General features: G+C 40.1%; 1 protein-coding gene and 1 pseudogene across 1 annotated transcript in view; one reads left to right on the top strand and one right to left on the bottom strand.

Annotated features, from left to right (window-relative positions):
- Positions 1-12,370: 12,370 nt before the first annotated feature.
- The window catches only part of Acyp2 (acylphosphatase 2), a 123,870-nt gene continuing 110,359 nt past the window's right edge, over positions 12,371-25,881 (bottom strand). Inside the window, exon 4 of the mRNA XM_070025619.1 lies at positions 12,371-12,957. Coding sequence (XP_069881720.1) covers positions 12,843-12,957 — 115 coding nt within the window. The 3' untranslated portion in view covers positions 12,371-12,842. The remainder of the gene's footprint in view (positions 12,958-25,881) is intronic.
- Positions 16,289-19,580, top strand: LOC138829320 (histone-lysine N-methyltransferase SETD2 pseudogene; annotated as a pseudogene).

Genomic DNA, 25,881 nt, shown 5'->3' with positions numbered 1-25,881 from the left:
CCAGAGGGTGCAGAAAGTAGCCATATGGTGTCCAGAGGGTGGGTGTTGACTTTCCACCGGAGGATGGAATTAGCTTGTTTGATTAGTTCTGCAAGCTGGCAAGGCACTGAAAACTGCTGCTCAGTGATATGCAGGAAGCATATCCATTCATAGTGGTACTGGGGTTTGGATCAGGGCCTCCTGCTTGTTAGGCAGGTCCTGTAACCACTGACTCACAAGCCCAGACCTAATAAAGTACATCATTGAGAAGAAAGCCATTGGATCTTCTTCATGGGAGCAGAATTAAGGGGAGAAGGACTTGCTGGTAAGCCATCTGAGGGTCTCCTGATTTCCCCACATGTCAAGGCAAGATATATAATATGGGAACCTTGATTTTAGGATTTATGCCACACAGATTATACTTCTATAACATCATCTGTTTCTCACCTAAACATTTGATTCTAGACTTGAGTTTCTGAATGTCTTATTTCACAATCAAATTGTGAGCACTGCAGAAGTGGCCAGCATTTAAGTCCCCCAAACTTAATCATAGAGTTTAATACACTCAAGTTTTGCCTTTGCATGTGATCATTAAAAAACTATAGACTATGAAAGCAGTCCCTTTAGCACTAATGCAGAGACCTGGGAGAATGTAAGGTGTTGTTAGGGTCTGAGGTTTGGGCTGGCACATGCATGCTGCTGACCTAAACCTCTATGATATGCTGGGGATTGACAGCTCTAAACATTGACAGTTACCCAGGCTTGCTGACATTTGAAAAGAGCTAGTGTTTCCTCCCATTTGTTTCTAAACTACTAGTGATACAATAAAACAAATGGGACACCAACATTGTTTTTAAAGCCAGAGTTAAGCTGCAGCCTAGTAGCCAGAATGCTGAGGCCTCAAATGTATTATTTGCACTGCATATTGTAAGCACTAATGGGCTATTAAAAGAATTCTTCTTGTTGCTAAATCCAAGCATGTTTTTATGGCACAGGGATGATAAAGAGGTCATGGACAAATGGAAGGATTTAGAGTGTATTTTCCCAAAAATTGAATGCGAAGTCATTTACTAGTTTTGATTTAGGCCCATTAGACTAATTCTATTTTCTGCATACCTACCCAGGAGGCTGAGATCTGAGGATCACAGTTTGCAGTCAATCCAGGTAGGAAAGTCTGTGAAAGTCTGATCTTCAATTAATCACCAAAAGCCAGAGATGGAGCTGTGGCTCAAGTAAAATTCTGGCCTAGCAGAAAAGTAGTTCAGGGACAGTGCCCAGGCCCTGAGTCAAAGCCCTAAGACTGACCCCCCTGCCCCCACCCCCGCCTCACACACTAACTAAAAAAAACATTTATATACAGATAGTGCTATACTACATATACTACATTTGGGCATTTATCAAAAAGGATGAAAATCAACATACAAGACAGATATCTGCAATTAACATCTCCAATTAATCACAGAAAAAGCTGGAAGTGGTCCTGTGGCTCAAGTGGTAAAGTGCTAGCTTTGAGCAAAAGGACTTTAGGGACAGTGCCCAAGCTCAGGATTTGGGCCCTAGGACCAGCAAAAAAAAAAAAAAAAAAAAGACAAATATCACATTTTCAATCATATGTGGAATCTAGACCTAAACTAATAATATGATGGGATTGTAAAATAGGGACTCTTTGAAGGTGGGGGGAACCAATGGGGGGTGAATATTACAGAAATATATAATATATATGTATGAAAATAGCACATGGAAATGGTTAGAATGTTAAGAAAGATTAATATAGTTGGGGTAAAGCCGATTAAAGTATACATGTGTAAATATCACAGTGAGGTCTTATATATATAGTCTATGCTAATAAAAAAGGTAAAGTCATGATATACAATTAGACAATGAATGAAAGTCTCAACACTTATTTCAATCCTTCAAAGAAATCCCTTATGTCTCTGAGCTAGCATGCCCTTTCCTATTTAAAAAATTTTTTTTTTTACAAATAAGCCCATCTAGATCCATCAGGATACAAACTGAATATTGTTATGAAAAAAAACTACTGGTTTCATCCCAACATGAAAACTTAAAACTCCCACTAAAATGAGGTTTCCACTGCAATTCTTTTTGTTGGCATAGAAAAATCTGTAGATACACTTTGAAGAACTAAGTGCTGATTGTGTGTCTCATTAGAATTCTAAACATTTTCTAGTGAAATCATTTTCAAACTAGATAGTAGGAATTGAATGTATACTTTTTTCAATATGTTTTTATATCTGCTTATTATTAAAAAAGACTTGGGAAACATAGATATAATAAAGCAAAGTTCCACCAGCTAGAGATGACTATTGTTCAGTTTCAGTGGATTTACTTCCCACATAATTGTCAGTTGTGTTTGAAGGGGTGGTGGCTCATGCCTATAATCCTAGCTACTGGGCTATAGAGATGGGGAGAATCTCTCTTTAAGGCAGCCAAGGTAAAGAGTTCTTGAAGCCCCCATCTCAACAAACAAGGTAGGTAGGCAGAGTGGTATGTACCTGTGGTCCCAACTATGTAGGAAGCAAGAGACAGAATTGTAGTCTTTGAAAGGGTGCCAATGGCTCACAGTTATAATCCTAGCTACCTTGAAGGCTGCGATCGAAGGATCATGGTTCGAAGCCAGCCTTGGCAGAAAAGTCTGTCTGTGAGACTCTCATCATCAATAAACTACTCAGAAAAAGCCAGAAGTGGTATTGTGGCTCAAGTGGTAGGGTGCTAACCTTGAGCACAAAGAGGCTCAGGGACAGAGCCCAGGCCCTGAGTTCAAGCCCCAGGACTAGCAAAAAAAAAAAAAAAAAAAAGAATTGTTGTCTGTGGTTAGATCTGGGCAAAAATGCAACACCATACCTGAAAAAAATAACTAAAGCAACAATGGTTGGAGATGTGGTTCAAGTGGTAGTGCAATTGCTTAGCAAGTGCAGGCCAGGTTTAAACCCCAGTGTTTGAACTTCAACTTTTGAATTTTTTGAAAGCTGTACATTTACAAAGCACAAATTTAATTTATGGTAGTCTAACGCTAAATTCTGTTATACAACTAACTTTAGTTAAAATACAAGACACCGACCCTGCATTTCTCCCTCTTTTCTTGTATTTCCATATACAGTGCTTCAAAATATAATATGAGCCATCAATTTACACTGAATTATTTTAAAAATTATGTGAGGCCAATTTATTTTATTAATTTTTGCATCAAGCTGCGTTTTTCCAATTCAAGAGGTGAGCATTCAAACCATGCTGTCACCAGGGTCATACACTGCATGACTTTTACCACGAGTGCTCAACTGCCTTTTAACATTTTTTTAAATAAGGAAAAAAGTCTTATTAGTTTACTTCCATATTTGCCATTTTTAGTCCTCTATTTCTTTATATAGATCTGAGTTTCCATCCCCATTCTTTTCCTTCTGCTAGAAGAACTTGATAGGACATTACTTACAATGCATACACCTAGGGTGATGAGGTGGTTTTTGTTTTTGTTTTTTTAGATTTAAAAATTCACTGAAAACAATTTTTTAGAACTGAGAAAGAATTCTAGGCTGACCTGGGTGCCGGTCGCTCATACCTGTAATCCTAGTTACTCAGGAGACTGAGATCTGAGGATCGAGGTTCAAAGCCAGCCTGGGCAGGCACATCCACGAGACTCTTATCTCCAATAAACCACTCAGAAAACCAGAAATGGTGCTGTGACTCAAGTGGTAGAGTGCTAGCCTTGAGTTGAAAAGCTGAGGGACAGCGCCCAGGCCCAGACTTCAGGCCCCACCACTGACAAAAAAAAAAAAAAAAAGAATTCTAGGCTGACATTTTTCGATTTTTGTATCCAATGGATATTCTGAAAGTTAGGGTCTTAAGGATCTAGACTTCTGTTTCTTTCTTTAAGGAGTGTTGTGCTTTGTTCTAGAGCCAGCAATTAAGTTTCTTGCCACTCCATTTGAGCACTCCAGTGCTGTCTGGAGGTTTTTCCTAGCATGAGTCTAAAATGAGCACAGAACTCTCTACTTCTGGACTGAACTGAACGCTAAGCTTTATACAGTTCCCTGGGTATTCTTTGTATAATGTTGTAGGATTTCATTCTACAAACAAATTACTCCTTCTCCAGGAAAAATCCAAAGGAAGACCTATGCACATTTTTCTTTCCAAAACTCTGCTCTGCCACTTCCAACTTCCTTAGTCTCCTAGACTCCATGCTGCCCTGCCCTTAGCAAGACCTCCAGTCTCTGTTCCAACTTCCTGCTCCTTAGTCTGAAAATCGCCTATTGGCAGGAACCTGGTGATTGTTGGGCTTGGTCATCTACTCCTTTTCACAGGAACTGGGGTCCTGCACTGGCTGTTAGCCAATGTCTAAAAACAATTGTTCCATATATTTTCATTCAGTGTTCCAGTTGTTTACCACAAGGCCTTGGGTCAAGGGCTTGCCACTGCATCAGTGGATGGTAATGAAAGACTTTCTTTGCTTATTGCGTATTGTTCATCTTACATAATCATTATTTGCATGGGTTATGATATGAGGGATTGCAGAGGGACTTTGACATCTTTGATTTATTATGATGACTATGTAGTCTTTCTTCTGTCATTGTGGTTTAAGCTCTTGGAGGAATATTTTTTTTCTATTTAACACATACATTACTTGTGTTATCAGCATAGCTAGGGACACACTTCCATTAGTTCCTTCTCCACACAGCTCCCACCAGGGTGAAAGATGATAAAGAAATAAAATCTACAGTATTAGTTAGATGATGATAAGCACACAGAGAATGTAAAGAAGCTGACAAAGCCCGAGGGAATGAATGCTTCAATCTAAGTAAGGCCACCAGGGTGAGGGTCACCAATAAAGTGACATTCACCCACAAGCCAGAAGGAAGCAAGGGAGTGGTCTCTCTCCATGGGAGAAATCCTTCAAGAGAAAGTAGGGCATGGTTGGCACAATGGAGAAGCAGCAAGGAATTCCTCTTAGCTAGAGCATTGGAGAGCACGACAGAGCAGCAAGACATGGGGGGTCAAGTAAGAGGAGGGAAGGCTGGACAGTGTGGCCTCCACCACATTGTAACTGAGTGGCTACTGAGCCTGAGATCCAGGCCGCTGAGGTTCTGCGTGGAGGTGTGGCTTGGGCTGAATTCTGCTCATCATTGGCTGGCTTTGGCAGCCACAGCTATACGCCAGCAATTTGCTGAATTTGCTGGTTACTAATCCCAAAATGGATTCTAACTCTTCTCTTGCCTTTCAGATACTGAAGTCTGAGCACATTTTAAGCGTGCATGGTTGTGTGGGTGCTGCCTTCTCTTTGAGGATGACTTCGTGTCTCAGCTCCTTCTCCACCATCATTATATTTTATTTTAATCTGTACATATGCTCTCACCTTTTCTTCCCCAGAGGTCAGCTTTCATTGTATGCCATTGAGCACATCAGCAGATGTTTCCTGAAGTTTTAGTCTCTTCCTGTAACAACCCTTAGGAACGCACTTCCCCTGTCCCAAAGGATAATATACCTTTTACCTTGGGGCTAGAGTGTGGAGAGTAAGTCTGGACTTTTCTTTTGTTTTTGGTTTATTCCTGTACAGTGATCTTTTATTCAGTATAATTTTTTTTTCTTTTTGCCAGATCCAGGCTTGAACTCAGGGCCTGGGCACTGTTCCTGAGCCTCTCTGTGCTCAAGGTTAATGTTCTACCACTTGAGCCACAGCACCACTTCTGCCTTTTTCTGAGTAGGTTATTGGAGATAAGAGTCCCACCGATTTTGCTGCTCAGGCTGGCTTCAAACAGTGAACAGCCTTCAAACAGCCTTCTGAGTAGCTAGGATTATAGATGTGAGCCACTAGCGCCCAGCTGTATACTTACCTTTTAGTGAGTAGTTTGTTGATATAAACTATTACTACATATTTGCCCCCAAATATATTCTTCTCAAATCTAAAGCTTCTGAATGTTTGATCTGCCTTAACCCAATATTTTGCTGTTATTTGGTAATGAGAGTTTTAGGAGTGTTACATTCTTTTAAAATGATGAAACCTTGGGCTGGGAAGGTGGCTCAGTGGTAGAGCGCTTGCCTTGCATGCATGAGGCCCTGGGTTCGATTCCTCAGCACCACATAAGTAAAAAGAAAAAAGCCAGAAGTGGCGTTGTGGCTCAAGTGGTATAGCACTAACCTTGAGCTGAAGAGCTGAGGGACAGCACCCAGGCCCAGAATTCAAGCCCCACGACCGGACCCCCCCTCCAAAAAATAAAATGACGAAACCTATCGTATGTATGAAAAGATAGATATTTTACAGCATTCAAATAAGGTGAACATTTGTGACGCTCCTACTCAAATAGAGAAGTATAAGAGCCTTGGGTGTGCAGGGTCTGTTTGCACCTCTTCTGGACCACAACCCTTTTCCTCTAACTTGGATATAACCATCATTCTTATCTTGTGATCATACTCCCTTGCTTTTGTTAGTAGTTTTATTATTGTCACTGGGATCCTTCAACACATTTTCTCCTACACTCTGTTCTGAGGCTTCTTCATTTGTGTTGAATTCCATAGTTTTGGTAAAGGGGTTCCCCATTGTGCCAAGATCTGTGTCCTTTTCCTATGAGCTATGATGTGGGAATTGGGTATTCTAGATAGTGGAGAAGGAGTGGTAGTTGGATAAATGGGGAGAAAGGCTGATTCTCCTACTGCTCCTTCAGATAATTATCCCTGCAGAGTAGAAAGATTCCTGCTCTATTTTTTTCTAGTTGGTGAAAATAATGTATCTCAAAAATAACTTTATCAAAAAGAACTTCAGGAAATGGCTACAAGATTTTTTTCTTTTTGTCTTGTTTGTTTATTTATTTGTCTTTGGGAGGCAAGGGAGAAGAGTATTAGCAATGGAGGGACACAGGGTGAATAAAGGCTGCAGTAGTACTCACTAGACACTATGTTGAAAATGAACTATAATGTGTAGGTGGGGACAAGAGGGAAGAACTGGGAGAGGGTGAGAGAAAGGGTGACAATGTCCAAAAAGAAATGTACTCATTACCTGACTTAAGTAACGCAACCCCTCTGTACATCACCTCTATAACAATTAAAAAAAGAAAGCCAAATCCTCAAAAAAAAAATAAACAGAGTGCTTACTTCATGCCAGTTTCCTGGGTAAGCTCTGCAGTCAGGATATGAATCCAGGTCAATCTGTACTGAATTTGGTAGAGGTTCTGCCTTTATGCTTACAAAGGTAAAATGACTATAATCCTTGCTTCTTAGAATAGTTTTGAAGTTTAAAAATACATTTCTTAAAGAGAGTGGGGGAGGGGAGAGAATGTGTACACAGACACACCAGCCCTGGGCTTTGAACTCAGGGCCTGGGCACTGTCTCTGGCACTCTCTTTTTTCCCCTCTTCTCTTTTCTTTTCCCTCCCTCCCTCTTTCTCCCTTTCTTCCTTTTTTTCCCCTTCCTTACTTCCATCTTTCCTTTCCTTGCCTTTCTTGCTTTCTTTCCTTTCCTTCTGGCTCTGCCATTTGAGACATAGCTCCACTTCCAGATTTTTGGTGGTCAATCGGAGATAAGACTTTCCTGCCAGGGCTGGCTTTGAACTGTAGTCTTCAGAGCTCAGACTCCTGAGTGGCAAGGATTATATTTCTAATGCAGTAACAGACTGCATCTTCCAACTTGCTTCCATATATCTTCCAAGAATTATTTTTTAAAGAGAGAGAGAGAGAAGGGAGAAATGGGAAGAATAAGGTGTAGGAGATGGAAGAGGAGAAGGAGGAAAGAAGGAAGAAGGAAATAGAAGGAGATGAAAGAGGAAGTCACTATATTGGGGGGTTATATCCACTGCTATTTGCTGAGTACATTGTGCAAAATGAAAAATAAAACTAATAAAAGAAAAACATACTCTGAGAGTGAAAGACGTATCTTGGACACCCAAGAATATATACTATTTTTAATCGAGGAGAATGTATATCAGGCTCCCTAAGGGAAAAGACAAACAGAATAACACAACAACCTACTTTTTTTGGTTGAAAAATGCTACTAATATACAATAAGCAACCTTTTTAATTCCTAAAGTTTTCTGTTTGTGTGTCAGTCCTGGGGCTTGAACTCAGGGCTCCGGGCTCTGCAGCTGAACTTTTTGCTCAAGGTTGGCACTCTACCACTGGAGCTATATTTCCACTGCCAGCTTTTTGGTGGCTAATTGGAGATAAGAGTCTCACGGGCTTTTCTGCCCAGGCTAGCTTTGAACCTTGAGCCTCAGATCTCAGCCTTTTGAGTAGCTAGAATTATAGGCATGAACCACCAATGCCCAGCTAAAGGTTTTTTTTTTTAAACTTTTTAAAATTAGGCTTTGGTTTTATTCAAAACCATGAACCAGGGCTGGGAGTACATATAATTCTGTGGTAGAGCACTTGCCTACCATGTACAAGGCCCCAGGAGGCCTCTAGCTCAGTGGAATCCTGTAAAAAGTCTAGTTTAACTTCTTGACTTTGTCGTGTAGGATTCCAAGGCACATTGTGAATTAGTGAATTCTGGACCCAGAATACAGGTCTGGTTCATCAAATAGTCCATCCTCTAACATACTGTCTATGTTTAGTTCCTGAAATTTGTTTCTGATATGACCATTCTTCTTCAGAGAACATTTTTCAATATCTCTCTCAATAGAGCTAGGATACATCTTATTGAATACACTGTATTTGTAGGCTACATGTTTTCAAGAGCAAATTCAGTTTTAAGGGTATTCTGTTTGCCCACTGTTTCTAATTATGAGTTTCAAGATGCATGCTGAGGAAACATTCCTTTACAAGACAAGGTTCATCATTGCCAGATAAAGTGGCATGCACTGCAGCCCCAGCTATTACTTTGAGGAAGCTGAAGCAGGAGGATGACTTGAGCCCAGAAGTTTGAGAGCTTTCACTATAAGAACACATCCCAAGACATACACTTTCAAAATTATTTTGTTCCAGTCCCAGGGCTTGAACTCAGGACCTGTACACCATCCCTGAACTTTTGTGCTCCAGGCTAGTGCTCACCACTTCCAGCCTTTTGGTGGTTAGTTGAAGATAAAGTCTCATGGACTTTTCTGCCCAAGCTGGCTTTGAACCACAATCTTCAGATCTCAACCTCCTGAGTAGCTAGGATTATAGGTGTAAGCTACTGGCACCTGGCTAAAACTTAAATCTTTTTATTCATAAAAATAGTGAACAACACTGTGCTGAAAATGAACTTTACAACTTCTAGGTGGAGATGGAAGGGAAAAACTGGGAGAGAGCAAGGAAAGGGGTGACACTGTCCCAAGAGAAATGTACTTATTACCTGACTTTCATAACTGTAACCCCTCTATATATCACCTTTATAATAAAAAATTAAAAACAAGAAAAAATGGTGAACTTCCAGAAGTCAAATTCATGTATTATTTTTATTCAAAGTCACTCACCACCAGTTAGTTCCCTTCTTTGCGGCTTACCTGTCATTTATCACAAAGATCTACCCTGAATTCTTCCAGCCATAGATCCTCAGCTCTATAGATTACAGACTTAGATGGAACTCAGCTGCTGCTTCTCAGGCTTAGAGGCCTGTTCTCCCTAACAGAACATATGCTCTCTCCCACGTGTCTTCCTCTGTGGCCTGCAGGGGAGAGTTGGTCATTCCCTCCTGTCATGATGATCACATGGAGCTTTGCATGTTGAGGTAGGTTTTGGAAAAGACAGGAACTTTTATTTATTTATTTATTTTTTGGGTCCAGTCGTGGGGCCTTAACTCTGGGCCTGGGCACTGTCCCTCAGCTCTTCAGCTCAAGGCTAGTGCTCTACCACTTGAGCCACAGCGCCACTTCTGGCTTTTTTCTTTTTGCTTATGTGGTGCTGAGGAATCGAACCCAGGGCCTCATGCATGCAAGGCAAGCGCTCTACCACTGAGCCACCTTCCCAGCCCCAAGACAGGAACTTTTATATAAGTATGTAAAAGTAATCATGAACATGCTTTTAGAAATCATTCGCCTTGGGATTCGGGTTGCTTTTTTAGGGGAGGTACGGTTCTGTAGCATGTGAAGATCCCAGCTGATAATCACTGAATTCGTTATTTATTTTTTGCTGAAATTTTTTTGGGCCTGAAGATAAATAATTCTGTCAGAAGTATACCTATCTAAAATATGATATGTAAGTTTAAAATTCACTGTGGGAGTGCAAGATGAAATTTGAGAATACCAAGTTAACTATTGAAGGTGTTATCTGGTCTCCATAGCATCACTTTATATTATTCTGTATTTTGTTTGCTTTCTACTTATCCATGAACACTTACTCTCAGTCATTATTTACATTTTCCATCCAGTAATGGAATTCAGGTATGCATTAATCATTATGTAATTTTGACTAAGGCGATTCACTTTGTATAGTCACAAGATTCATCTAGCAAATGTGCTTGTCTTATAAAGAAAGCTGAGAAAAGAATTATTAAAGGATATCAAAAAAGAAAAAATATATTAGTGTCACTTCTGAGACAACATTTTTGAAAACACTAAACTTTCCTATATGTAGAGAAATATAGATTTTGTTTCCCAAAGTTGTGTAGGAAAAAAAATGTCAATTTGATTTTCTCTAACTCAAAAGGAGCCTTCACACTCCATCCTGTGTGGGAGTTGGGCAGTTCACTCTTGTTTCTCCACGGTGTGCTACCCCCTCACAAAAAGTCTTATTCAGAGAAAACCAGATACCATAACTACTGCCTGAGGGCCATGTGCCTGTAGGATGTCTGCTGGCACTATGGGGTATAAGAATCTTGCTGGAGGTGGGAGCCCCTAAATTTGTGATCTTGCTTCACTGTGTACAACACTGCTCACCACTCTACTTTGGAGGTGCTGTTGGGATAAATGAGCAGGTCTCCATAACTGGAGAAAGATGCAGCCTTGGATCCCTTTCCAAGGAACCGTTCTTTTTGGATGACTTCCTTGTCCCCTGGTTCTCACTATTTCTGCTTCCCTCTCACCTGCTAAAGGCCCAGGCTTCTAGCTTTCTCCTCAACCAATAGGACTAGGCTTTCTTTAAAAGGATACCTTTGAAGTAAAGTTTTCTTCAAGGGTATCTGGCTCCAAAGCCTTCTCTGATGTAAGGGAACACAAGGAACACAAACACAGGTAAGGGAACCTCAAATAGGAAATAGGAGAGCACAACCCACGTGAATAAATACCTTGATAAATTCTTCTGGGGAATGTTCAATACATGTACTGCTTAGCATGATACCTACATTAGAACAAGAGGCATGCTCTTTATTCCTTTATTTAGGTATGTTTAGTAGACCTAAATACATATATTTAGGTACAGGGCAATGTAACATTGTCCCTATTTCTATATAAATGTAGAAATACATTTGGTATCTTTGTTATCATCTATCAATGAAATTAACTTTCAAACCAACTCAGGCTGCCCTTCATCTCCTTCTCTTTTTTTCCATGCAGCAGGTAAAGAGACCTGGATTCCCTCTCTAGGCTGTGGGATTCAGCAAGGACTTTTGTACCATACATAGAACAGAAATTTCAACCTGCACTCCCAAAAGATTTGAAGTAGACCAACAAAGAAGAGGAGGAGGGAACAAGTGCTCAGTACCTCAAGGATCCTCCTGACCCCATTTTAATAATCATTTGTTTTAGGTATTCAATTCCCACATAAATATAGTTTTGTTTTTTTGTTTTTTACTGTACTAGCAATTGAACTCAGGACCTCAAACTTGCTGGGCAAGTACACTACACTACCACTTGAACTATCTCTTTAGTCCTTTTACTTTTTCAGTTTGTTTTTGAGATAGTCTTGTATTAACTTTGCCTAAGGTGGCCTTGAACTATGATCTTCCTCTCTGCTGACCAAGTAGCTGAAATTACAGGCATGTATTACCCAGCTGGCTAAAATTTAGTTTTAGTGAATGGTTACATTATTATCACAATTTGGAAGTTATTGGAGAATCTTTGCAAGCACATACCTACAACATTTTAAATTTTTCAGTTTTTTTCCCCCATCCTATTCAATCTTGTAATTCTAAGGTGTAGAAACAAATCTTTTCCTTGAAATATTCTGTGGCTTGGTTATCATTTATATTTGAAAATCCTCAAATGACATTACAGGTTTAGGGGATAGTATTAGTACTTTTTCAGTTATAAGTCAACCACTGAGAATTCTTGATAAAATCTTGGGCTTTCTGTATGGAGAGTGTGAGATCTTATAGCTTTCCTCACCAGCTATCTTATCCACTATATAAAAAATATATAGTTTAAGAAGACATTAAGTCCAGCTTACTATGCAATTATATTCATATTTAACCAAAATGTTAAAACTATTTATGCTTATTATGATTATTTCATATGTATTTAGTTTAACCACTGGTTAAAATCCTTTAGAGACTCAGTAACAAATTATTCAAGTGGCATTGATCAAGATGTATTGTATTTGTTGAATGGTAACACCTTTGTACAAGTACATAAAATTAATATAATAAAAAATAAACCACTCAACTTTAATAGCCAATTATTATTCATAAGACATTCAAATTTATCACAGACAACAGTACCTAAAAATAATTTTGGGTGGTTAACTTTATTATTTTCTGTCTAATGGAATAACATATATATTGTGATTTTTCAGTGAAATTAAACATTTCATGACAAAGCTTAACTTGAATGTTGACATGAAATTGTTTATAATGTCATTTTCCATCTTAGAATATTATGGTTCTACCTGAACATAAAATTGAGTAAAATTATTCCAGTGACAGACATGTTCAGCCATATATAATTTTGTAGCTATCAGAACAGAAAGTTCCCCTTTTTAGTCCTACTCTGCAATTATTACTCTAAAATATAGACTTAGAATACAGACAGTTATCTTGCAGTGTAAGAACTACAACTTTTATTTCTCTTTCCTTAGTATCGGATACTAAAATTAGAGTACTCCAGTTTAGAGATAGTTTTCTCATTCGAAAACTCTGTGCGGTCGATGCGAGAACTAGGACTTCCAACCTTGCTCAGCCAGGACTTCCTACAAAACCAAAACAAAATACGAATTAGAATATAAAATATTTGTGCATCACTTAAAATGATCTCACAACGGACATCAATGGCATTCATATTTACAAAGTAACTTCTGCATATAATATGATATTCAAATTTGTTGATATGTCTATCATTCTAGGACTAACACAAAATTTAACTAATTATGGACAAAAGCTAACTACAAATTTCGTATTAGGGTTGTTCCCTCACCACCTTAAAACATTCCAAGTTCATTATTCTCTAGCTCTTTTTTGGTTGTACTGGGTTTTGCACTCATGGCCTTAGCCCTTGCTAGACAGGTACTCTACTAAGCCATACCTTAGCCCTTACCTAGTTTTTATACTCAAAAAATTCCACGCCTGTAATCCTAGCTACTCAGGATAGCTGTTCAAAGCCAGCCAGGCAGGAAAGTCCATGAGACTCTTATCTCCAATAAACCACCAGAAACCTGGAAGTGGCATTGTGGCTCAAATGGTAGAGTGCTAGCCTTGAGCTGAAGAGCTGAGGGACAGCGCCCAGGCCCAGAGTTCAAGCTCCATTACCAAAAGAAAAAAATTTTTTTTACAAGAGGCCTATACTAAAAACAATTCACCATTGTTTTTTCATTACCTCATTCATAATATTTCATTAGCTCTTTCATACTGTTTTATGTGTAAATGTGTATATATGAATGTATGTATATATTTACAAAATTATGAGAGAATTACTGATTGAAATAATAAAAATAATTTCCAGTAACCTTTTAAATTAATTTTTAAAAATTGTTACTATATAGGTCATTGATGTACAGAGGTGCTACAGTTACAAATGTCAGGTAAAGAATACATTTCAGCTGGGCGTTGGTGGCTCACACCTGTAATCCTAGCTACTCAGGAGGCTGAGATCTGAGGATGGCAGTTCAAAGCCAGCCCGGGCAGAAAAGACCGTGAGACTCCTATCTCCAATAAACCACTAGAAAACCGGAAGAGGCGCTGTGGCTCAAGTGGTAGAGCACTCGCCTTGAGCTGAAGAGCGTAGGGACAGCGCCCAGGCCCAAAGTTCAAGCCCCACAACCAACAAAGAAAGAAAAAGAAAAAAGAATACATTTCTTTTCAGTCAATGTTACACCTTTCCTCACTCTCTCCCCGTTTTTGCTTCCTGTCCCCACCCACGAGTTGGAGTTCATTTTCAACACAATGTCTAGTGAGAACCACTCCTGCATTTGTTCATCCTTTGTCCCTCCATTTCTGTTCTCCTCCTTACACTCCTAAAGACAGATAAACACACAAGACAAAAAGAAAAGAGAACAACATGAAGAACAAAACCCTCTCATTTCTACTTCTTGGAGTTGTTGTTGATAAATATTATTTTATATGATTAGAGGCACATAGGCATTGTGCCTTTGTGTTTTGGTAACCATTTAATAAAATTAGAGTAATATTTTTCTTATCTATTCTAATACTATTCTTCCCATATGTTAGGAAATTCCTCGCATTAAAGAGTAAGCTAATTATTCTGAAAACATTTTTCTAATTATTAGAGCAATGGTTTAACCCATGTGTTTAATTTATACACTTTAGTATTTAATAGAGATGTTTCCTATGTAATTCAGACCTATTGTATACACTGTTGATAACAAGGTACTAATGTTGAGCATTAAAAAAAAGTCTTTCTAATTACTAGTAACTAGTTGGATAATAGATTTATTGTTACCACAGGTTAATACAATATGAGGCTGTTTTGTACAAGTGATGGCTGTTACCCCAGTTGCTATTATAGAAACATTTTTATGAGTTTCTTTTGACCCCAAAGTTATTTCAGATGATAAAGCTACAGCTGTATCTTACTGTGCAATACAATTTTATATAACCTTGAATTAAAAAATATATTTTTCTGTACCAAAGTTTCCTAATTAGCTGAAAATCACTCAAGGTTGAGAATTCTAATGATTCAAATTGGCATTGTTTTGGAACCGTGTGTGTGTGTGTGTGTGTGTGTGTGTGTGTGTGTGTGTGTGTGTGTGTGTGTGTGTGTGTGTGTGTGTGTGTGTGTGTGTGTGTGTGTGTGTGTGTGTGTGTGTGTGTGTGTGTGTGTGTGTGTGTGTGTGTGTGGTTTGTTTTGGTTAGTCGTGGAGCTTGAACTCAAGGCCTGGTTGCTTTCCCTGAGCTCTTTTGCTCAAGGCTAGCATTCTTACCATTTTGAGCCACAACTCCACTTCTGGTTTTCTGCTGGTTAACTTGAAATATGAGTCTCATGGACTTTCCTGCCTGGACTGCCATCAAACCGTGATCCTCAGATCTCAGCCTCCTGAGTAGCTTAGCTTGCAAGTGTGAAATACTGGCACCTGGCTTGAACCTCGTTTTTTTAAGTGATTACTTATGACTTTTTCTGGACGACTGTTCAGAAGCTAAATTATCCACATAGTAATACATTCATTTTAACTCATTTAGTTCAAATCTTAAAAATGGAAATTTTATGCATAAAAGAATGAAATTCAGTTTTATGAAAAAGAGCTGATGGCATCAATTTTACTAGTCAAATCTTTTAAAAAACATTTTAAGTAGTTGTACGCAGGAGTTACCACTCAACAAAGCAGTTTATGACCAGAATGCATCCTGATTGGTTCACCCCTTTTAACAGTCTCACCTATCCCTCTCAATTCTCTCCTTCCCTCACTTTTAATTTTGTAGGGCATACATTGAATTTTGACTGCATTCTTCATCCCTTCTCTTCATTTATCTACCCTTTTCCCCTTGACCTCATCCCACCCCTGCAACCCAGAAAACAAAAGGCAGGAATAATGATGAAAGCTAACATTTATTGATCACTATCAGCTTGCTCAACCCTAAGATAAGTTCTTTTCATGCATTAGTTTTTGACCTCAACATGAGCCGTAAGTCACAGTTGACTTATTATACTCCCAGGTGGATGAGGAGAGAACCTTAGAGTTGAGTGGGTTCCCAGGAAGGGGGTAGTGATGGTGGTGAGGAGTAACCAGATTTGAAAGGAATTCTGGAGGTACAGTAAGTAGATTTGCCGACAGGCTGGACGTGGGCGTGGGAAAAGGAGAGGCGTGAAGGATGACACCAGAATGGCTTGAATACCTATTTGGATGGGGTTGTCATGTACAGAAATGGAGAGATGATGAGAGGAGCAGATTCTGAGGGGAAGATTAGAAGCTCACTTTGGGAATGTTAAGTTGAGATGTCAGTGAGATGTGAGTAGGCAGCTGAATCTGAGAGACTTGCTAGCGGAAATAAAATTCGAAATTTGTCAGCAGCCAAATTGGCTGAGATCATCAAGAAAATGAACATGAGATAGAAAAGACAAGAGGTCCAATGACTGCCCTCTACTGTATTGGTAAGAGCTCAGGAAGCTCAAGAACTACCAGGAAGAGAATCAAAAATTAAACTCTCACCAGGCACTGGTGGCTCCTGCCTGTAATCCTAGCTACTCAGGAGGCTGAGATCTCAGAATTGCAGTTCAAAGCCAGCAGAGTAGGAAAGTCCATGAAACTCTACCTTCAATTAACCACCAGAAAACTGGAAGTGGCCCTGTGGCTCAAAGTAGTAGAGTGCTAGCTAGCCTTGAGTGAAAAAACTCAGGGAGGGGAGTATAGTTGTGGAGGTGGGAGGGAAGGGATGGTAGGGGGAAAACAAAGGAGGCAACAATGCTTGATAAGAAATGTACTTATTACCTTGCTCATGTAACTGTAACCCCTCTGTACAGTATTTTCACAATAAAAAAGTTATTAAAAGAAAAAGCTCAGGGACAGTGCCCAGGTCCTGAGTTCAAGCTCCATCACCAACAAAAAAATAAATAAATTAAACCCTCAAAAAAATAACAACCCAAAGAGTTTAAAGCTTGAGTGAAGGAATATGCACGAAACAAAAATATTCACTACTATTTTATGGCCCTGAAGAATGATGAGCTAATAGACACTACTCAGAAAGGAAATTGCTCTCATTTCATGAATCACAGCTGTGAACCAAAATGCAAAACCCAAAAATGGACTGTGAATGGACAGCTAAGGGTTGGTTTCCATCAGGCTCAGAATTAACATCTGACTATCAGTTTCGATGATATGGAAAAGAAGCACAGAAATGTTTCTGCGGGTCAGCTAATTGCCGGGGTTACCTGGGAGGAGAAAGCAGAATTGCATCCGAGCAGCAGCGGGGGAAATGAAGAAAGAGCGATCTGGAAAGAAGGACCCAGTAGATAGAGAGCTAGAAGCACTGATGGAAAATGGAGAGGGCCTCTTGGGTGCTCAGTTTGTCCCAGCTAATGGTTAGAATGGAAACTTTGGAGCAGAAACTTACCTGTCTTGAGCTCATTCAGAACACACACCCACAGTCCTGCCTGAAGTCCCTTCTAGAATGTCATGGGCTATATCAGTTGTGGATCTGGATGGCAGAGCTTAGTGATGGCCAGGAAAGTAACCAGAAGCTTCAGGAAGAGACTTTGGAATACTTGTCCATTCTTACTAAAAATATGTGGGAGGAAAGCAAAGTACTTCCAATTATTCAACGTTGGTCTCAAACAAAGACGACTGTCCCTCAGTTGAGTGAAGGAGATGGATATTCCAGTGAGAATATATCACATTCTCACACCACTCAAGCTGACCACAGAGATGGACACAGATATCCCCAAAGAAACTCATGTTCCACAGACTTAAAATTATAAGTGAAAACAGCATGGCCAGTGTAACCTCTGATGCAACCAGCAAGCTAGAAGGCAAGGATAGCAAAAAGGACCTTGATCAGTTAGAGACCATCACTGTAGAAGAAGAAGAGGAGCCGCAGTAACAACTCCCGCAGCAGCTGCCTGAGCCCAACGTTGAGAGTTAAACCACGACAGAGGCCAGTAAGCCACTCTCAAAGCCAAAGTGTGACACTGAGATTGAGCCAAAGACAGCAATGGCACAACTGGAAGGAACCATTGTAGAGGAGACTCCACCCCAGAATGAGGAGGAGGGTGTATCCGATGTGGAAAGAGAGAGGAGTCAAGAACAGCCAGATGACTGTGGATATAAGTGATCTGGCCACCAAGCTACTGGTCATTTGGAAAGACTTGAAGGAGATGATATCGAATTCCAAAGAAAAGTCAAACTGAAAAGGAGAGCACAGTAACTGCATAAGGAAGGGATGTTGTTGCCTTCAGAGATTAAACAGCTTTCCCTAAAGACTTCCAATAGGTCAAGAGAGAAAGACCCAGACAAACAAACTCAAAGAGAAGAGCAAATGAAGAGGCTCTCTTTCACCACGGCTTCTGCCAAAAGGCCAGATGACAGGTATGATACACCAACTTCTACAAAGAAAGTTCACGTTAAAGACCTCAGTAAACTTTGCACTGAAGAGTGCCGGAAATTATTTGAACCAGAGTTGGTCCAAAAGAAGGCTCAAAAACCACAGCAGCAGATGCAGAACTCGGGGATGACATTCCCGCGGCCTCAAGCTTCTCTGGGCTGTCACGCCTCCCCCACCGCTTCACTGGCTATCCACGAGGTCACCCCATGCAGGCCTATGTGGATCCCAGCAACCCCAGTGCTGGGAAGGTGCTCCTGCCCACGCCCAGCATGGACCCTGTGTGCTCTCCTGCTCCTTATGACCATGCCCAGCCCTTGGCAGGACATTCGACAGAACCCCTCCTGCCCCTCCACCAGTGCCAGTGGTGTCACATGTGGCAGCCCCTGTGGAAGTTTCTGGTTCACAGTATGTGGCCCCAACTGGTGTGGTACACCAGGACTCCAAAGTTGCGGTCATGACATTGCCAGGCCCAGGCCCAGTCCAGGAACAGAATTACAGTGTTTGGGATTCAAACAGTCAGTGCAGAGCAGCCGTACTCTCACAATCTCGAGCAACCATATATTACCAAGGATACACATGTCCAACTGTCTATGGTGTAATGTCACCCTACTCACAGACAACCCCAGCAACTGTACTGTTACACCCAGACTAGTCTTCAGTATATCTAGGGACAGCAGATTTTCAGAGCACACCCTCAAGGAGTGGTAGTTCAGCCAACCACAGCCTCAGCCCTTACAGCCACCTGAAATGGTTGTAACAAATAATCTACTGGATCTACCACCTCCCGGTCCTCCCAAACCGAAAACTATTGTGTTACCTCCCAACTGGAAGACAGCTTAAGATCCAAAGGGAAGATTTACTACTACTGTTTAATCCCAGGGCAGACTCCTTCTTGGGAAAGCCCTGGAATTGATGCCAGCCTCGAACATGAAGCTGGGATGGACCTGGGAACCCCAACATACAATGAAAACCCCATGAAGACATCAAAAAAGCCCAAGACAGCCAAAGCAGACACCTCCTGTGAGCTGGCTAAGAAAAGCAAAGAAGTATTCCGAAAAGAGATGTCTCCGTTCATCATCCAGTGCCTGAACCCTGACCAGAAGCCTGATTGCAAATGAGCAGAATCACCACAGCCGAAGACTTCAAGCACCTGGCTCGCAAGCTGACTCACTGTGTTGTGAACAAGGAGCTGCAGTACTGTAAGAATCCCGAGGACCTGGAGTGCAATGAGAATGTGCAACTCAGAGTCAAGGAGTATATTAAGAAGTACATGCAGAAGTCTGGAGCTGTTTACAAACCCGAAGAAGACACTGCGTTAGAGTGACTGTGGAACCATGGTGGTAGGACAGGTGGTCAGGTAAGGACCGATTCTAGGAAGAAGAAATCCTTTAGCCTCCGCTTCACTCTATGGCTAGAACCCTGGGCAATTCAAACCTGCAGGTGTCAAAAAAAATGAGCTCTAGCTCCAAGTCACCACCAGTTGTTGGGGAATGGTCAGAGACCACTGGAGACAATCCCGTTAGGGAACTCTCTGGCCAGACCTCACCCCATCCTGTGACCTGGGTCTCCTTGGCGGTGCTATCTGTGAACAGACCCATGAGCTTCCCTATCCAACGCCCTTGACCCTGACCATCTGTATTATGTTCTAATGTATATATGAATATGTTGAAAATACTGTTTCTCTCTGCCCTGGTTTTTGTTTTGCTTCCGGCTTCTATGTTCTAGGATCACAGGAAAATTTTGTAAGGATGGTTTAGGTTCTGCAAGGTTTAATTTGTTATCATGTAAATATTTTAAAGCAAGCTGCCTTGTGGTTTTGGCTAGCCTTGTGCTATGTTGATAAAATTGGTTTACTGCTTAAAATCACTTTATCCAATTTTTACTGGACTTTTTATGTAAAAATTTAAATAAATTAAATGAACAAAGAAACAACAACCCAATTAATAAACGAGTAATAACTGAAAGACAGACCTCTCAGGCAGGAAAGGTGGCTCAGTGGTAAGAGTGCTTGCTTTGCATGTATGAGGCCCTGGGTTCGATTCCTCAGCACCACATAAGCAAAAAAAAACAACAACAAAAAAAAGACAGACCTCTCAGAAGAAGTAAAAATGGCCACTAGACACATGAAGAAATGCTCAAAATCTGTAGATAAAGGAAATGCAAATGAACACAACACAAGATTCCACCTCATCCAAGTTAAAATGGCCACTATCAAGAAAAGTAACATTAATAAATGTTGGCAAGGATGCAGCCAAAATACACTATTGGTAGGAATGTAAGCTTGTTCTAAAAAGCAGTATACAGGGTTCCTCAAAAACTAAACACAGAACTACCCTAGATTCCAGCAATCTCACTCCTGGGCATTTATCCAGTAGAGCACAAACAAGGTTACAGTAAAGCCACCAGCACAACCATGTTCATTGTAGAATTATTCACCTTAGCCAAGATATGGAATTAGTCTAGATGCCCCTCAATGGATGTGGTATATAAACACAATGGAATTTTACTTATCCATTAGAATTTTATTGTACTATGTGTAAGGAAATGGAAAGACCTGGAAAAATTATATTTAGTGAAGCCAGACACAGAGAAACAAAGGTTGCATTTGTGATAGAAAGAATGTTCCTATAAATCTATAAGTAAACATGTTGAGTGGTATTGCAAATAGTTTCAAATGAATTAAGTATAATGGACTCTATGGAGAGCTTAAATAACAGAATTTTTTACAAAGACTAGGTCAAATCCCAACAAAGTCAGCACCAGGAAATGGGTACATGCAAGACCAGGGTTGGGGCCAAGGGGAGAAGAGCAGACGAATGAAGAGGGGAAGGGGGAAGAACAATCAAGAATTTATTGTATGTACCACAAAATTAAGAAAGGGAAGGGGAGAGTGAGAATGTTGAAGGGGTGACATTGATCAAAACACATTGTATTCATAAACTGCTTTGATAAATTGTACAACTACTTAAGAATAAGAATTAAGGGGCTGAGAATGTGGCTCAGTGGTAGAGCGCTTGCCTTGCATGCATGAGGCCTTGGGTTCAATTCCTCAGCACCACATAAGCAAAAAGAAAAAAGCCAGAAGTGGTGCTGTGGCTCAAGTGGTAGAGCACTAGCCTTGAGCTGAAGAGCTGAGGGACAGCGCTCAGGCCCAGAGTTCAGGCCCCACGACTGGACCAAAAAAAAAAAAAAAAAAAAAGAATAAGAATTAAATTTCAAATAAAGTTTTGTAGTTTGTTTAATTCAGGTCTTGTACAAGTCTTGGTACATATATTTATATTCTATTAGCCTCTGAATAAAACTGTTTTGTCATTATGCTTTTAAACTAGTGTATAGAGAACCAAGTAGTCTTCCACTAAGCTAAGCAAAACTTAGCTAAGCTTTGCTGGTAGGATAATAGTTTCTATTTATTTGGGGTTCCTATGGTTTATATACAAACCATATGGTGTACTTATTTTCTGAATTAATTTAGAAATAATTTTCAATTGTTCTTTTAGTTAAGGTCTTTAATTACATTACTTACTTGCCTCTCAGAGAATTACTACAGTGAATGTGCAAGTACAGAGAGGGGGAGAGAGAGAGAGAGAGAGAGAGAGAGGGGAGAGAGAGAGAGAGAGAGAGAGAGAGAGAGAGAGAGAGAGAGAGAGAGAGAGAGAGAGAGAGAGAGAGAGAGAGAGAGAGAGAAATGAATCATGCTCACTCAGCCAAGGGGCCAGCATGACCAGGGTACATGGTCTGTCTCGTGCATATTTTATCCATTTGTTTAGTAACCTCCATAAATACTGAATGGATGGCTAGATGGATGGATAAATTATATGTGCTTGAAAGACACTGACATCTGTTAGTATGCATATATCTTTCAGGTATTTCTATTTAAGGATTGTGATCCATAACTTAAAAAACAAATTTCAACTAGCAAAAAGTAAAAAATAAGAACATAAATTGGGAAAGTCTTCTGACAGGGGTTATGCTATGGAATAGCCGTGTGCTCATTCACTGCAACACATTTTATACAACTTAAGTAGAAATTTTTAAAAAAATGAAACTAATTTTTGTAAAGCTTATTTTATTCCTTAATCCAAATCATATTGCCTACAACAATTATAAAGTAACAGTATGGCCAAAGATTTCCTTATGGAGGTATTTCTTAGCTGTGTGATGAAGATTATATACAGTTGTGAGGAGAATGTTTTATGGAATAGCAAGAGAAAAGATCTTACATGTATTAAAGTAGCCTCTGGACTATTATAATGACTAAATGGGCCATTATACATGAACAAGTGAAACAGTGCTGGTATTACCTGATTAGGGAAGTAAGTATTTGTTTAATTGCACTCACTGTCCTATAATTTTTTTTCTTGTTCCCATTTGGGCAGTCATCAACTATCAGTCCCCCTCAGGATTTTTGTAACATTTCACTGAAATTCTTGAGGGTAGATGGTACATATTTAGCCATCAAATACAGTAAGTGCCACACATTTATGACCTTAGCAGCTAGCAAAGGCCAGCTGTGGCTTTCTAAAATGCTCTTGGGTTGCTGCTCCCCCACCCCTAGGGTGCTTTCTTTGCCTCAATATGAAAAGGGCCCTACCTATCTCTCTGTTGTGGTGATAATCACATTCTGCAAATTGCTGTGTTTCTGAAATTGCTTATGTACTCATAAGGTGCTTCCTCCACATTACTGGGCAATTTCAAAGAAGACAGGGTCAGATTCTTGCTTACTATTAGATCCCTATCCTCTGCACAGTGTCTGGTGATAGTTCATCCTCTTTAAATACACATGGAAAGAACAAGCTTTCATCATCTGTAGGCCCCCTTCAGGTTATGGCTTCTGAGCATGGGAGAGGGGTATTTCAAATCATCATGTATAGAAAGGAATCCTGGGCATGGCTATTCATTTTATCTAATGTAAAACAAACTCCCTGGTTGTTATACACTCTTGGAAAGTTAAAAAACAATAATAGCTGTCATTACAGGAAACAGTAACATATTTACCCTATGAAATAACACAAGTAGTCAATATATCCATCCTCTCAAAAGATGTTAGGGGCCTATATACCTGACTAACCACTTGAATATGAGTACATAAAGCAACTTATTTATGAGTTTTTCCAGCTGCCCAAATTTTCCTGCACTTCTTGTGATCGTGTGTTTTCTCATGATATAAATAAACACAGCAAAGGGCTTTTCTGTATACACGGGATTCTTAGGACATCATAGGAGGACTAAGTCCTGCATGCCAAGTCATATGGCATGCTGCCACCTTCTATCTGGTCCAGTCCCTGCTTGTTCACACTCAGAGGTATTGTGCTTTTAGAAGTCTTTAGACATTTTTTTCTTAGTATCTCAAAGATTTCCAAACCCTTATTATCCTGTTTTCTGTAGTAATTCTGGATTTTCAAGCTTTTAAAAAAGATAATACTTTCTTCCAACATAATCTTGCATGAACCCTTTATGCTTATAAAAGAGTAAGAAAAGTTCTTCTTTCCTTTTCTTCTTTTCCTTCTTCCTCCTTCTTCTTCCCTCTTCTTCTTCCTCCTACACCTTTTTAACCCCCTCTTTCTTCCTCCTTTTCCTCCCCCTCCCTCTTCGTATTTTCCAGTCCTGGGGCTTAAACTCAAGGACTGGAAGCTATCCCTGAGCTTTTGTGCTCAAGGCTAGCACTCTACCACTTGAGCTACAGTTCCATTTCTAGCTTTTGGGTGGTTAATTGGAGACAAGAGTCTCATAGATGTTCCTGTTCGAGCTGACTTCAAACCACAATCTTCAGATCTCAGCCTTCTGAATAGCTAAGATTATAGGCATGAGCCACCAGTACCAGGAGAAAAGAGTTCTTCTTTGAACCAAGAGAATGGTTGAGTGTGTGTGTGTGTGTGTGTATGCACGCGCATGCACATGCGTGTACACACACACACATGCACATACACACATTTATCACAGCCTCTCTCTCCTCCAGCTATAACTCAGGCCCTCTGGCAAGGACTGGGGAATCCCAAGGGTGCTGTGGAACTCAGTTTGAGAACTGTACTGTGACCAAGGATGTAGGGGAGGGAAACGTATGGAGAATCTATCCCATGTCGAAGGAGAATCAACATACAGTTAGCTTTACTATAATTCAAGCCAGTTAGAATTTCCTTTAGAATATAGTAAGCTCCTGGGTGATATAAAAAAAAGTCCCATTTAACTAATATCCTCATCTGAAACAAAGAAGTGAAATTAAAGCACTAGAAAGCCAACACTATCAATAATTCATAGCAGTTCTGTTTCCTGGGGCTGAAGTAGGGCGGAATAATCCTTTCAGATACCCTGCAGCACCAGTACAAAACACACACCATAGCAAGAAAGCAGACAGCTAATGAATTAAAAGCTAATGTGATGCATGCTGGAAAATATTGAGTTGCCAAACCATTTCAGGCTTTTAAGCTAGCATAAATAATGGAAAGACAGCACCCTAGCATCTTTGCTATTCTCCCCTCTTTAATAAGTTCCCTCGTTCAATTTCATGTGAACAAATAATAGCATCGACTTCCATACCATATCATCAAAACAAATGTTTTAATGATATTTTGACATAATGTCTGAAGTATATGTCAGATGATCATCCAGGGAATCCCAGCACATCCATAATTAACCAGAGAGTCATATCCTTGTCTTTAAAATGAGGGTGCTACTACTTGCTAAGCTACTGGATAAGTAAATCCCCAACACCCAGCACGATGCTGCTCAGTAAATGAATACTGAAAGGATGAGCCTTTGTCTATGTCCTCTTCAGGTTGGAGCATCTATACATCGTAGGAAGGGTGTAGCTGAGGTCCTATACCACCCATGTACAAAAGGAATCCTGAGCATGGCTACTTACCTTGTTTGTATCACAGGAAACAAACCCTCATTTTTAAATACTCTGTCAAAGTCTGTAAATATCTAATGCATCTGTTATACAGCGTGGACCCTTAATAACTGCTATTACAGTGAAATTCTTTCCAGCCTCTGCCTAAGGGGGGGGGGTGCTTGTTCAGCAAGCTCTATGACCCTCAATCGCACACTGCTGGTGCAATTTCAATGAGACTCTTGGTCTTGGACAAAGTGTTACTCAGCTCCAGTGGGAAATGGCATGTCATTACCTCTTCAGCTACTAAGGCATGAGCTATGAGCTATGCTCAGAACCAAGCCATGAAGCCAGAGCCTGGGAGCAGAGAAGGTGGGACAAGTGAGGCATGACCAAAGCTTTTAGGTCCGCATAGTGACAGATACACTCTTACTTCCATTTGATTTAGTGGAAAGAAAATTGGTGCCTGCATAGTGATAATGGAAGTGGTCTTGGAGATGATTATGCTTCGTGTAAATCCAGCTGCCACTTCCTATTTGGTCATCTTGAGCAAGTTTTAGGACTCCCTCTGATCTCTAGGCCATCAGTGTCCCCCTTTAAAACTTTATGCCTATCACATCAAATTGTTAGGTAGGTTAAATGGGACAATCTTGTAATTAACGTTATCCAGTAATTAACGTTTAATATTTTCAGTTATTGTGTTGATCAGGCTGCAGTAAGAGGTAATGAAAACACCCTTAGCTATTTGGGGGATGGAATTTATTAAAAAGGAATCAGCTCTTACAACATAGTGGAAGGG

This window comes from Dipodomys merriami, unplaced genomic scaffold, assembly GCF_024711535.1.
Source record: "Dipodomys merriami isolate MVZ:Mamm:240054 unplaced genomic scaffold, mDipMer1.0.p SCAF_17, whole genome shotgun sequence".
Lineage (NCBI taxonomy): Eukaryota > Metazoa > Chordata > Mammalia > Rodentia > Heteromyidae > Dipodomys > Dipodomys merriami.
The sequence above is the reverse complement of the archived record's forward strand: the minus strand, read 5'-3'. Positions and strand labels throughout refer to the sequence as shown.